The 12,769-nt window shown below is 46.2% G+C and overlaps 1 protein-coding gene across 3 annotated transcripts in view; it reads right to left on the bottom strand.

The window, feature by feature from the left end:
* The window catches only part of PGGT1B (protein geranylgeranyltransferase type I subunit beta), a 30,261-nt gene extending 22,240 nt beyond the window's left edge, over window positions 1-8,021 (bottom strand). For 2 of the 3 annotated variants that reach the window (XM_081930726.1, XM_081930727.1), the window contains exons 1-2: window positions 7,847-8,021; window positions 2,157-2,275 (exon numbers count right to left, since the gene is read on the bottom strand). In XM_081930726.1, coding sequence (XP_081786852.1) covers window positions 2,157-2,275; window positions 7,847-7,980 — 253 coding nt within the window. In that variant the 5' untranslated portion in view covers window positions 7,981-8,021. The remainder of the gene's footprint in view (window positions 1-2,156; window positions 2,276-7,846) is intronic. The other variant, XM_081930725.1, reaches the window with a different exon arrangement.
* Window positions 8,022-12,769: the final 4,748 nt, after the last annotated feature.

The raw sequence follows: 12,769 nt of genomic DNA, 5'->3' as shown, positions 1-12,769 counted from the left end.
TATTTCTTTTTTAAATGTTTCTAATACAGTGGTGCCTCGCAAGACGAAATTAATTCGTTCCGCAAGTCTCTTCGTCTTGCGAGTTTTTCGTCTTGCGATGCACGGTTTTCCATAGGAATGCATTGAAAATCAATTAATGCGTTCCTATGGAAACCGCCTTCCCCCGACCTCTTCTAGCGGGCGGCATTTTAAAATCGCCCGGGACAGCGGAGGACTTCTCCGCTGTCCGGGGCGAGTTAAAAGCCCCTGGGAAGGCAGGCAGGGGGGACAAAGGCTTTCTCGCCCCGCCGCTCGGCTTCGGGACATCGTTACGATGCCGGGCGGCGGGGGGAGGCTTTCCCGCCCCGCCACCGGGCTTCGGGACATCGTTCCGATGCCGGGCGGCGGGGGGAGGCTTTCCTGCCCCACCGCCCGGCATCGGGACGATGCCCCGAAGCCGGGCGGCTGGGGGAGGCTTTCCCGCCCGGCCGCCCGGCTTCGGGACATCCTTCCGATGCCGGGCGGCGGGGGGAGGCGTTCCTGCCCCACCGCCCGGCATCGGGACGATGCCCCGAAGCCGGGCGGCTGGGGGAGGCGTTCCTGCCCCACCGCCCGGCATCGGGACGATGCCCCGAAGCCGGGCGGCTGGGGGAGGCTTTCCCGCCCGGCCGCCCGGCTTCGGGACATCCTTCCGATGCCGGGCGGCGGGGGGAGGCGTTCCTGCCCCACCGCCCGGCATCGGGACGATGCCCCGAAGCCGGGCGGCTGGGGGAGGCTTTCCCACCCGGCCGCCCGGCTTCGGGACATCCTTCCGATGCCGGGCGGCGGGGGGAGGCGTTCCTGCCCCACCGCCCGGCATCGGGACGATGCCCCGAAGCCGGGCGGCTGGGAGAGGCGTTCCTGCCCCGCCGCCCGGCATCGGGACGATGCCCCGAAGCCGGGCGGCGGGGGGAGGCTTCAAAAGCCGTCCGGGGGCTTTTAAATCGCCCCGGACAGTCCCGGGGCGATTTAAAAGCCCCCGGTTAGGCTTTTGCCCCCCCTGCCTGCCTTCAAAAGCCGTCCGGGATAGCGGGAAGCGCTTCCCTGCTATCCCGGACCGCTTTTAAAATGCTGGCGGTGGGGAGCAAAGCCTTTCGCCCCCGCCGGCCTTCCTGGACCTCTTCTGAAGTCCGGAGGGGGGGAAAAGGCTTTGCTCCCCACCGCCAGCATTTAAAAAAAGGTCCCCGAGATTTCCCTATGGGCTTTCGTCTTGCGATGCAAGCCCATAGGGAAAATCGTCTAGCGAAGAGTCGCAAAAACCGAAAAACCCTTTCGTCTTGCGGGTTTTTCGTCTTGCGAGGCATTCGTCTTGCGGGGCACCACTGTATCTTCCCACGCACCACCAGCCTTAGTGCTTTCAAGATGTGAAACTAAGGAGGAAGGTGTATATACTACCAGTACTGCTCTCTTTTTCTGAAAGCCTGCCTCCTAGATGGAGCAGAGAGCACAAAACCACTGACTTCCAACAAGTAGGGCAACAGTGCATTACTGTATTGACATCTGACTCATTTCTATCAATTAGCTTGAGTTTCCCTGTTATTCTTCCATTGTTCTCTTATAGTAGTGGTAGGTTTGGCTTAACATTCATTAATGTAATAATAGTTCTGGCAAGTTATATTAGTTGCATATTTCTTGTACAGCTAAGCTAATAAGTCTTACAAGGAAATTCAGTACAATTAAGAAGGAATAAAGCCACTGACCCATCTAAGCACATTTAAGCAGCTTTAAAAAAAACTATCATGAACATGTATTGTCATGATTAGACAAAATACCTTCTGAATGTTTCTAACTTAACAATATATTAAGAATTTCAACGTATCCTTCTAGAACCCATCAAAGCAACATTATTATTTTTTTAAAGCAGAGGGTTTCCTGCTTGAAAGTTTAACCTACTTTGCTTAATACAACTGCATCTATAACTCACCATAGCTCTTTGACAGGCTTCACTGCACAGTTCTGTGACCTGGCTAAGAGCATCTATATTTTAGTACTGCTAAGCACTTTCAATTGTTACAAGTAAGATGGTCACTGCTCAGCATCTCTATGAACAAGGGTTTGCTCTCTATTATCAAAAGCTAAAAGCAGCACAAATGAGTGTAATGAAATGTCAGTAAGAGAAAAGCTAAAAACTCACTCACTGTCTTCTGTGGGAAGGACCTGCAGGGAATAAATCCATTCTATTATATCTTCTTTGTTCACCACATCTAAGGAATCCAACATATCCAGACCGGAGAGTGCAAAAAAAGCAATTGTCAACCTGCGAGGGAAGAAAAGCAGGATATTACTACCCGCCATCGATATAAAGTGGTTTGTAAGCATGAGAAGGCGTACTTCTAAGCCACAAAGAAGTACCTGTGTTATGTGTCAGCTCCAGCACGAACTGAAAACAGACATGAGTGCTGCAACCTGACAATATGCTGCAGGGAGCTGGCTTACATGTAACTCTGCAGGCAGAAAGCCACGCTGCTGTCAAGCTTCACTAACCAACTCCACCTGGAGTGAAGGAGTGAAAAACCGATACCAACCAGTCTCTCCGACTGATGAAGCAGACCACACATAAATGTAGAATAACAACATGTTCAAGAAGCTGTAAAATGACTGGCTCATTAGCATCAAAATCAGGAAAGAAAAATGTCTTCAGCACCAAGAGCCATGGAAGAAAAATGCAATCTGACAGGTAACAAACACAAATCAGACACATTTTGGTACTAGAAATTACGCAGATAAAAAGGTGGTGCAGGTGTCCCTACAATGTTGCTCCATACAGTTGCGTGTGAACAATGCAAACCGTAGACCATCTTAACTGTGAGCCCTGCAAGACCTGCATTGCGGGCCTATTCCCACCTGGCCTGGGACACTAATGCAATGACTGATTCCAGCTACGAAAACTGTTACTATTGAAAGCGATGCATACCATCTTGTTTTGAGTCCAGAAAAACATGATGATCATGATGCCTAAAACTATCAGGATGCAGTGCTGTTTAAGGACTTGGGTTGGGATGAAGATTTAATTTTGGAGCCCTGTTATTCTTGTTGTTACTAGGATAATATTTTTGCATTTTATTGTTAGACCTTATTCTGAATCGTAAGGAGACTGATTTTGTTGCATACAATCAACTTGCAACTTGAATGATCACAGCTTTATGTTTGGCTGGCCAGCTGCAATTGCACAAATTAAACACACACAAGGTGGAGAGGTTAGATGCAGAAAGAGCTATTAAGCTCTCATACTTGGTTACCAGGTTCTGGGAAGCTCCAGCAAGAGAGCCTGGTAAGCAAGGAGGAGAGCTTAAAAGCGATTTCCGCAGCAAGAAAACTTGGCATGGAAAGAGCTTTAAAGCTCGCAGAAAGCACCTCCAGAGCTTTTGGAAAGGTAGAGGTGGACACAGGGACAGGGGTTGTTTGTACTATATGTGATTTTGGCTTTACACACAATCCCTAAAACCACAGCACAAGTTGCGAGTATTTCTTAATGAGTTGTAAATTCAACATTTAGACCACTTAGAACAAGGGTGGGAACCTTTTGAACCCAAGGGCCACTATCCAGGGGACACATAAAAGTGACAGGCAGGTCCAGAGGCAAAAGTGGACAAAGAAAGGACGTAGCTTATGTTTGTACAGTAGGTTACATTCCAGCATCACAAATGTCAGAGGCGTTTATGCACACACTCATGAAACATTGGTGGGTAGGAGTATGGCATAGAGTGTGCCAAGAGCCAGCCGAAGAGGCCTGAATGGCTGCATTGGAACCTAGGTCTCAGGTTCTTGACATGACATAGAATTTTTTTATTGCTTTAAAAAAACCATTGATTTTTATCCAACCTGAGATAAAACAATAAATAGTAATCTTAAAGCACAGAGCTGCTCCCTACTGGTCCAATAAAAAAATCACAAATACCTGAGAAAACAACTAGGTTTCAACCTTGCAATAGAACAAGGGGAAAGTTGGTGCTTGGTGCGCCTCCAAAAGGAGGACATTCCATAATTGACTTTATCTTTAATTCTCAAACGTCTTTTGTTTTAATAGTATACCTGTCTGACACAGCGTCTTTCCAACGCTGTGCATAGCAGTGAATGGGAAGGTAGGGAAGAGAAGGGAAGGGGAAGGGGAAGGAGAAAGGCAGTAGGAGTTTGGCACATGTGCAGCAGCTGAGCCAGTGTGATGCTCCCACTACTGCACACCATGCTGTGTCCAATGTGTGGTGTTGGAAAAGCAATGAAGCTTCACCCGCACCACCTGCTACTGAGTTTGACAATACCCCTACAGAGGTGTTGCAGTACATCAGAGCTTTCCAAAATGTGTGTTGCAACACACTAGTGCGTCAGCTGCAGTGTGTAGGTGTGTCGCACAAATGCTCCCCGTGCTCCTCCCAGGGCTGAAAAGGGGATAGTTCAGCCAAGCAAAGATTTGCTAGTAAAACTGAATTACTGTGTCGCAAATGATGCACGTTTAAAAAGTGTCACCAACTTGAAAAGTTTGAACAGCTCTGCAATACACTCTTGGATTCACGTGACATCAGTTTTCTCTACAAACAGAGATGTCATCTAATTACATTTTGGTGGCACATAATAGTTACCAGACACAGACCAGTAGCAATTCAAGTTATTAATGATTTGGTCAGACAAGAGTCCTTATAATTAAGCATAATGTACACTTTGCTTTGCAGTCTTAGTTAAAATGCTTTTATTTACCTCTATCTGGGTTCTGCAACAACCTCCAGGTCTACTACACCCATTGTTACTTGTAACCTGTTTTGCTTTTCACAGATCACAGACTACTAACTAATCACACTGCTTGCAGCATTATTGAGAGCCATGGTATAATTAAATGCACAGATTACCTGCATAGCTATTAGAACAGGTTCTTTAATAGGTGGCTCCATATACTGGAGAACATATTAAAGGAAAAAATGCTGCTGCCCTGAGGAGGATTCTCCTAAATCTAATATTCAGTGGGTCAGCATTCCCCAATCATTGGTAGAAAAGCTGCAACATAGAAAGTAAACATTTTTTTCTCCTTGCTCTTTCATAGTACAGTCATACCTCAGAAGTCGAACAGAATCCATTCCGGAAGTCCATTCGACTTCAAAACGTTCAGGAACCAAGGTGTGGCTTCCGACTGGCTGCAGGAAGCTCCTGTGGCCAATTGGAAGCCACGACGAACATTCAGGTTCCAAAGAACATTCGCAAACCGGAATAACAACTTCCGCGTTTGCGACGTTCGGGAGCCAAAACATTTGTCTCACAAGGCGTTTGACTTCTGAGGTACGACTGTACCATTTACAAAAATATTAAGTGAGGGGTCTCATTCCCATTAGCTAACGAAACAAAATTCCTCCTGTTAGAAAATAATTTCTACTTAAGTAATTGATTTCTTTTAAACTGACCAGTAGGGGGAAAATGAACTATATCCTAAATGGTGATTTTATTCCTAAAGAGAAATCAGGTTTCAAACTGAATTTGCTTCTTGCTGACCAAATTCAACATCCTCTTTTTTTCTTAGGGGTTTTATTTCTCCTCCAACTCTGAGCTTTTTCATACATCATAAAGATGACTTTAATATTCAAGTTCTAAACCCTTAGCAGCTCTCTGCAATGTTTGCATTGCTCTCCAGCAAACTACCCAACTGGGGATTTCTACAGATTGCAGACCAGAATGATAACCACTCATAAAGGATTCTTCTAAATAAATTTTAAAATATTTTTCTCACCACAGCTCTTGTCACTTCTAGAAATTTTTCCCCTCCTTCCAAATTTCCAGACCTTCATGTTCCAAGAGCAATTCTGAAGCTGTTTCCAATCCTATGGATGTTTACTCAAAAGCAAACATCACTGCTTTCAATAGGGCTTGATCCCAAGTGTGCATAAGACTACACTTATATAAGTTCAACAATCCTACAGTAGGATAATAGCCCTTCTATTTAAATAGGGTTGAGGGTTTTTTTTGTTTCTAACACTTCAAAAAAACTGTCCCAGTTTGACTGAGTTTATTAGACATAAACATGATGTTTAATATAATCTAAGTCACATTCTGAGGGTACAAGGAGTGGGGCTGTGGTGTGCAGTATGTGTAGGCCCTGTTGGAATTTATAGGCCTGCCTACCTGATTGCTTTACCAAAACAACACTTAAGGTAGGGCATAAAGTAAAAATCTGGTTGGTCATCGTTGCCATAAGAAAATGAGTTGAGTTCAAGAGAATAACTGAAGAAAAGAACCATTGCTCATATTTAAAAGCAACCAAGCTAAAGTGCTCTTTTTACTTGCCGTAACCTTGTTGGTGAATAGATTCTGGCAGGTAACTGTGTTGGTCTGATGCAGTCGAAATTAAAAAAAAAATGTCCAGTGGCACCTTAGAAAACAACTAAGTTTGTTCTGGGTATAAGATTTCATGTGCATATGAAAGCTTATACCCAGAACAAACTTAGTTGGTCTCTAAGGTGCTACTGGACAATTTTTTTACTTATTGGTTAAGTAGGAGTAGTTGTAGCTCCCAGCATCTCCTCCAGCACCAACTGGACCACTGGTTCCCAAAGCGGGTGGTATCACCCCCTGAGCGGGGAACAAGAGACTATCAGACTTTTAAAAGCTTTGATGAACTGGATCAAGTTGATAAGTTTTGTTCAGTTAAAACTATTTAGCTTAATTCAATTTTGAATACTGTAATTGTTACTATTTTGAATTTTACTGTGTTACTACTTTCCTTAGTAGGTTGTGCAAACCACTATTCTGAATAATGCTTTTTATAGAGTAGGGGGCACTGGGGAACCAAGTTTATGGAACCAAGAGGGCAGTGGCCAAAAAAAAGTTTGGAAACTACTGAACTAAACTGAAAGTTGGGTCAGGAAGCGGTAATAGAGAAGATAGAAGAGGAAGAAACTGAAAAGATCCTGGTGAAGCCAATCAAGGAAAATATTTGCATTTGAGCTGTACTAAAATTATTTCTCTTTGCATAAAGGAGGTGTTGCTCCCAACTGAGACCAAGGCTCTGAAAGAGGGTTCAACTTGTATTCCAAAACAAGTTGTATTGTATGAAGGCGCGCTCCACTTGTATTCCAAAACAAGCTCAACTTGTACTCCAAAACAAGTTGAGCTGCGATAATCATCTTAGCTGGCACATCTGGGAACAAGTTTCTCCTTTTCACATTCTTTCTGTACCGCCTTCCTGTTTTTGTTCATCTTACAAGAAAGCAGAACAGAAACAGACCTCAGCATGAAATGTTCAGCCAAGGCTTAACGCTTGTTAAGACTCAGCACCAAAGGGGGGTGTTCAGCCACTAGGTTTAAGCTCATGAATTTAGTGGGCTTTTAAGAGAAAGCGTTCCTCACCTCTTCACCAGTGCTCTGATCTGAAAAGCTAGGGTAGAGTCAGTTTATATTTTATGCTGTGAACCACCCTGAGATCTTTGGATGAAGGGCGGTATAGAAAATGAATGAATGAATGAATGAATGAATACATACATACATACATACATACATACCAAACTCTACCTTTTACCAATTGGGTTGAAGCTTAACAGGAGCAAGAGTACCCAAAGAGCATACACAGAGTTCCCCTCAGTTTTGAGCTATACCACAACCAACATGGATTTGGGGGGGGGGGGTCCGAGAGTTGGACGGGGTTAGGAAAGCAGAAAATCAGATTTAAAAATTAAACCTTGGGCAAGTCCAGAGGAGCGGGGGCTGCCGCCACCGTTGCGCTCCCTGACACTGTGGGGAAAACCTCCGAGGGCTACTCTACGCGAGAATGAACGTGAGGAAGAGACCCGCCACGGGATGCCCAGCCGCCGGAGGCAGGCGCTTCTCCTTCTCCCACCCCCGCGAGGGCTACCTGCTGGTCTCCAGGGACGAATAGCGCTCGGGCAGGATCTGCAGGCAGCGCTGGAAGAACCGCACGTGCCGCTCCTTCAGGAAATCCAGCCGCTCTCCGTCCCCGAAGCCCCCGTCCTCCTCCGACGCCGCCATGTTGGCCAACCGCTCCCTAACCCCGCGCGCGCGCAGCGTCGGTCACCGCCGGCAGCGGCAGGCGGGTCACGTGGGGCGGCGGAGGCGCGGCGCTAATTGGGGGCGGCGGAAGCAGCTCCGGAGGGAGGAGGGAGCGCGAGCGCGCCCCGCGTGCGGCTATAGTGGGCGGGGCCAGCCGGCATGGGCGCCAATCAGAGGCGAGCTCAGAAAACTGGCCGTCGTTTAAATAGGAAGCGCGTCGATGGGTTGGGGAGCATTGACGTGAGAATTCCACGTTTTCTTGTATAGGCGCTTGAGAGTTACTAGTCTTCCAAAATAAACGCCTTTTAAAAAGAAGAAAATGTTCACGCTGAAGGGGTAAAAAACAAAACCAAAAAAAAACCCTTACCTGCATACAGAGCTGCTCCACACAATGGCAACAGCCATAGCTGTCCATAGGCGCCGACTCCATGGGGCCTGAGGGGGCCCGAGCCCCCTCAAAAATTCGTTTGGGGGGGCTCCGCCCCCCCAATAATTTAAGAAAATGATTACCGTATTTTTCCCTCAAAAAGAGGAAGCGGCTGCTTTCCTGCATTCTGCCTCAGGGTCTTACTGCCCACCCTCCTCTGTTTCCTTGCTGTGTTTGCTCAAACGGAACAAAGAGCAGGGAAAGCCCCTCCCCTCCAGGCAAGCAGAGTGTCGTCTCTGTGCTCCAGGAGGGGGGGGGGGGGGAGAGAGAGAGCGCACTCGGGAGCTGGCTGGCTTGGGTGGGTAGGTGAGGGAAAACTTTTGCCTTCTTAGCCAGCTGCTTCTCTGCACACCCCTCTCGTGCTCCTTGTCCGTTCTGTTTTTCCTTCCCTCCCCACTTAAAATGTGGTTTAAAAGCATGGATCCACATGGATCCTCAGGATCTTTGCATTGGGTCACCCCAAATTCACCAACAGATCACATAGCATGTCCATGGCTACAGCCTGCCCCCCAAAAATCACGCACCCACTGTTGCCTGGGGCTGCAGTGGTGCAAAAATGTGGTTAAAAAGCATGGATCCACATGGATCCTCAGGATCTTTGCATTGGGTCACCCCAAATTCACCATCAGATCACATAGCATGTCCATGGCTACAGCCTGCCCCCCAAAAATCACACACCCACTGTTGCCTGGGGCTGCAATGGTGCAAAAACGTGGTTACAAAACATGGATCCACAGGGATCCTCAGGATCTTTGCATTGGGTCACCCCAAATTCACCATCAGATCACATAGCATGTCCATGGCTACAGCCTGCCCCCCAAAAATCACACACCCACTGTTGCCTGGGGCTGCAATGGTGCAAAAACATGGTTACAAAACATGGATCCACAGGGATCCTCAGGATCTTTGCATTGGGTCACCCCAAATTCACCATCAGAGCACATAGCATGTCCATGGCTACAGCCTGCCCCCGAAAATCACACACCCACTGTTGCCTGGGGCTGCAATGGTGCAAAAACGTGGTTACAAAGCATGGATCCACAGGGATTCTCAGGATTTTTGCATTGGGTCACCCCAAATTCACCATCAGATCACATGTCTGTGGCCACAGCATGAAGCACAAAAATGATACATCATTAATATTCGCCGCCCACGGCGGCAGCCAACCTCACAGGTTCACTTAAGGTCGGGGCAGCCCGGGGCTCGCCCCTTTTGTTCCCCCAGCAGCAGCGGTTTGGAGGTCTTGGGCCCCCCCAATATTTTTTATAAGTCGGTATGGGCCCCCCCAATATTTTTTATAAGTCGGCGCCCCTGTAGCTGTCAGTTTACAGATTTGAAAATAAGGGACCAGCAGCCTCGAAAATAAGGGATCAGCAGCTCAAATAAGGGATTTTGGCTTAGCTTATACAGAAATCTGCCACTCATGGAGCCATGCTGCTTTGGCTCTCACTGACTGTGTTTTGCAGGGGGCTGGACTAGATGATCCTAAGGGTCTACAACTCCCACCAAAGAAGAGTGGCAGACAAAACTAATGAACGACGTCGAGATGGCAAAGCTTACAGGCAGAATTAGAAACCAGGAAGAGGACCTCTTTAACAAAGAATGGGGAAAGTTTATAATTTAGTTGAAAAGCTATTGTGAAGAGTTCCATACATTGGTAGGATTGACAGAAAGCTTGTAGTAAAAATTTGAACTATGGATGGACAAATGATTTATAAAAAGAGAGTTATGAAAGGGATGCAGAGGGGGAAATAACTACATTAAGATGTTGCACTGGTTGGAGGGCATGCTAAGGAGCACGTCGGGGCTGGTGTCGTCCTGGCGCGAGGAGTTCCATTGGCCCTTCCTTGCCCGAGAGGGAGGGAGGAAGACTCTTGCCCACGCCGCCTGTGAGCCCAGCATGAGGCGGTTGCGGCGCCGCAGCAGCCGCTGAAGCACCACCCTTCTGCATCCCTCCCCATCCCCTGCTCTTCCTCCTCCCTCAGGCCGCCTCCTCATCCGCCTCCGGCTTCCCCTGACAGCATGGCGGAAGTCTCGCAAGAGAGGGGCTGCCTGTTCACCCACTGCCACCCGTCTCCTCATGACGCGCCCCTGAGGGGGAAAAAGGAGAGATGGAGACGCGGCAGCTCGTGCGCGCTCTCTCTCTCTCGCGGCAGAGGGCCCCGAGCTGCTGCTTCCCTCCCGAGCTGGGCGAGCATGAAACCCGGGAAATTTAAGGGACATCATCAATCCGGGACAGCAGTGGGAAACGGCGCTTGGATAAGGGAGTTTCCCACCAAATAAGGGACGGTTGACAGCTATGGCAACAGCTGTAATGCCTTGCTTTTTAATACTCATTTTATTCCATCGCTGCAGTGACAATCATGGCTCGAACCCAACATCCAGATTAGCTTTCTGAGCAGAAATGACCTTCTTTGAAGGATTCCCTCAATCTTTTTTTTTTTTAATTCAACTGCAAGATTTACTGCATAATGTGAGGGTGTCCACGGCTAAAAAGACTGCAAAGTAGTCACAACAGCAGCATTTTACAGTTTGTAAGTCGCTGAGAAAGGCAGTCCTTCCCGTCAGGCTTACAATATAAAAAGACGACACAAAAGGAAAGTGGATGTGGTGGGAGAAGGAAACAAGCAAGCCCGGTTTCAAGTTCTTAGTTACAAGTTGTTTTAATAACCACCTTAAATGGAAAAGTGCTGACAGGAGGCACCAAAAGTTGCTGGTATCTCAGCTGCACTGATACAGTGGCCATGCATTCCTTCTGTTCTCTCCTTTGCTGCAGCCAGATAAGAGTAGCAGCTGCCATGTGACAGTTGATGGAGGGAGGAGTCTGGTGCCTTAAGGACATAAGGGTGCTGTTGAATCAGGTCAAAGGCCCATCTAGTCCGGCATCTTTTCACAGTGACCAGCCAGATGCAACAGTGCTTTTCCCACTCATGATTCCCAGCAACTGGTATTCAGAGGTACTAAGCTTATATCCTGCCCTTCTTCCCAAAGGAGCCCAAGGGCCCACCCTCCATTAATTTCTCTATAAACTTATTTTAAAGCCATCGAAGTAGATAGCCATCACTATTTCTTGGGGGAGTAAATTCCATAGTCTTAACTGTATGTTGTGTCCCCATCCTGAGCCTTCCAACATTTAACTTCATTAAATAACTCCCAAGTTTTATGAGAAAGGGAGAAAAACTTTCTATTTATTTTCTCAACATCAGGCATAATTGTTTATCCCTCCACCATACACGTACCCAACTTTTCACTAACTTAAAAAGCCCCAGATGTTGTTTCCTTATTGCAAAGTTGCTCTAGGCCCTTTTATCATTTTGGCTGTCCTTTTCAGAACCTTTTCCAGTTCTAAAATATTCTTTCAATAAAAAGAAAGAAAGAAAGAAAGAAAGAAAGAAAGAAAGAAAGAAAGAAAGAAAGAAAGAAAGAAAGAAAGAAAGAAAGAAAGTTAGTTTGCTGGCTTGCCATCTGACTGGGTTGCCCCAGCCACTCTGGGTGGCTTCCAACAAAAAGTAGTAAAAGCACAACACAACATCACATACTAAAAACTTCCCTGAACAGGGCTGCCTTCAGATGTCTTTTAAAAGGTGTGGTGACCAGAACTGTGTTGTTGCACCATAGATTTATATAACAGCCTGATGATATTGGCAGTTTTATTTTAAATTCCTTTCCTAATAATTCCAAGCATGGAATCTGCCTTTTTCATAGCTGCCACATACTGGGTTGACGTTTTAATCGAGCTTTCCACTTTGACCCAACCGTCTCATTCCAGGACAGTCATTGCTGGTTCAGATCGCATGAGTGTATATGTGAATGTAATTATTATTCTTTGCTCCAATGTGCATCAATTTATACTTACTTCCAATGAACTGCATTTGCAATTTTACAGCCCATTCACTCAATTTGGAGATATCCTTTTAGAGTTGCCCTTTCTTTTAATTTCCTTGAACAATCTGATTATTAGCAGCAAACCTGGATAGGTGTTTGCTTGACAACCATGTACAACATCTGGGGTTCCATGTTGAAAGGAAATCAATACATAAATGTAAGATAATAAGTAAAATAGTATGGGACAAATTTGACTTATCAACTCAATAACCCAGCAAAAAAGAATTTATAATGTAATTAAATTTATTATAAAACAATGCATTCATTTATAGTCACATGCTTAGAACTAAATTACTAAATACAGATTCAAGGGGGAAATAAGAAAATTCAAATAAAGTAAGAAACATTTTTACACATTTTACTAGTAGTTCTTGGTGTAATCTACATAAGGATGTTAAATAAAAGATAAAATATACATGACATAGAATGCAAATTTACATAAATTCATACCCTATA

Source organism: Podarcis melisellensis (genome assembly GCF_964234715.1).
Source record: "Podarcis melisellensis genome assembly, chromosome: 11".
Classification (NCBI taxonomy): domain Eukaryota; kingdom Metazoa; phylum Chordata; class Lepidosauria; order Squamata; family Lacertidae; genus Podarcis; species Podarcis melisellensis.
This window is presented reverse-complemented; position numbering and strand designations above follow the sequence as displayed.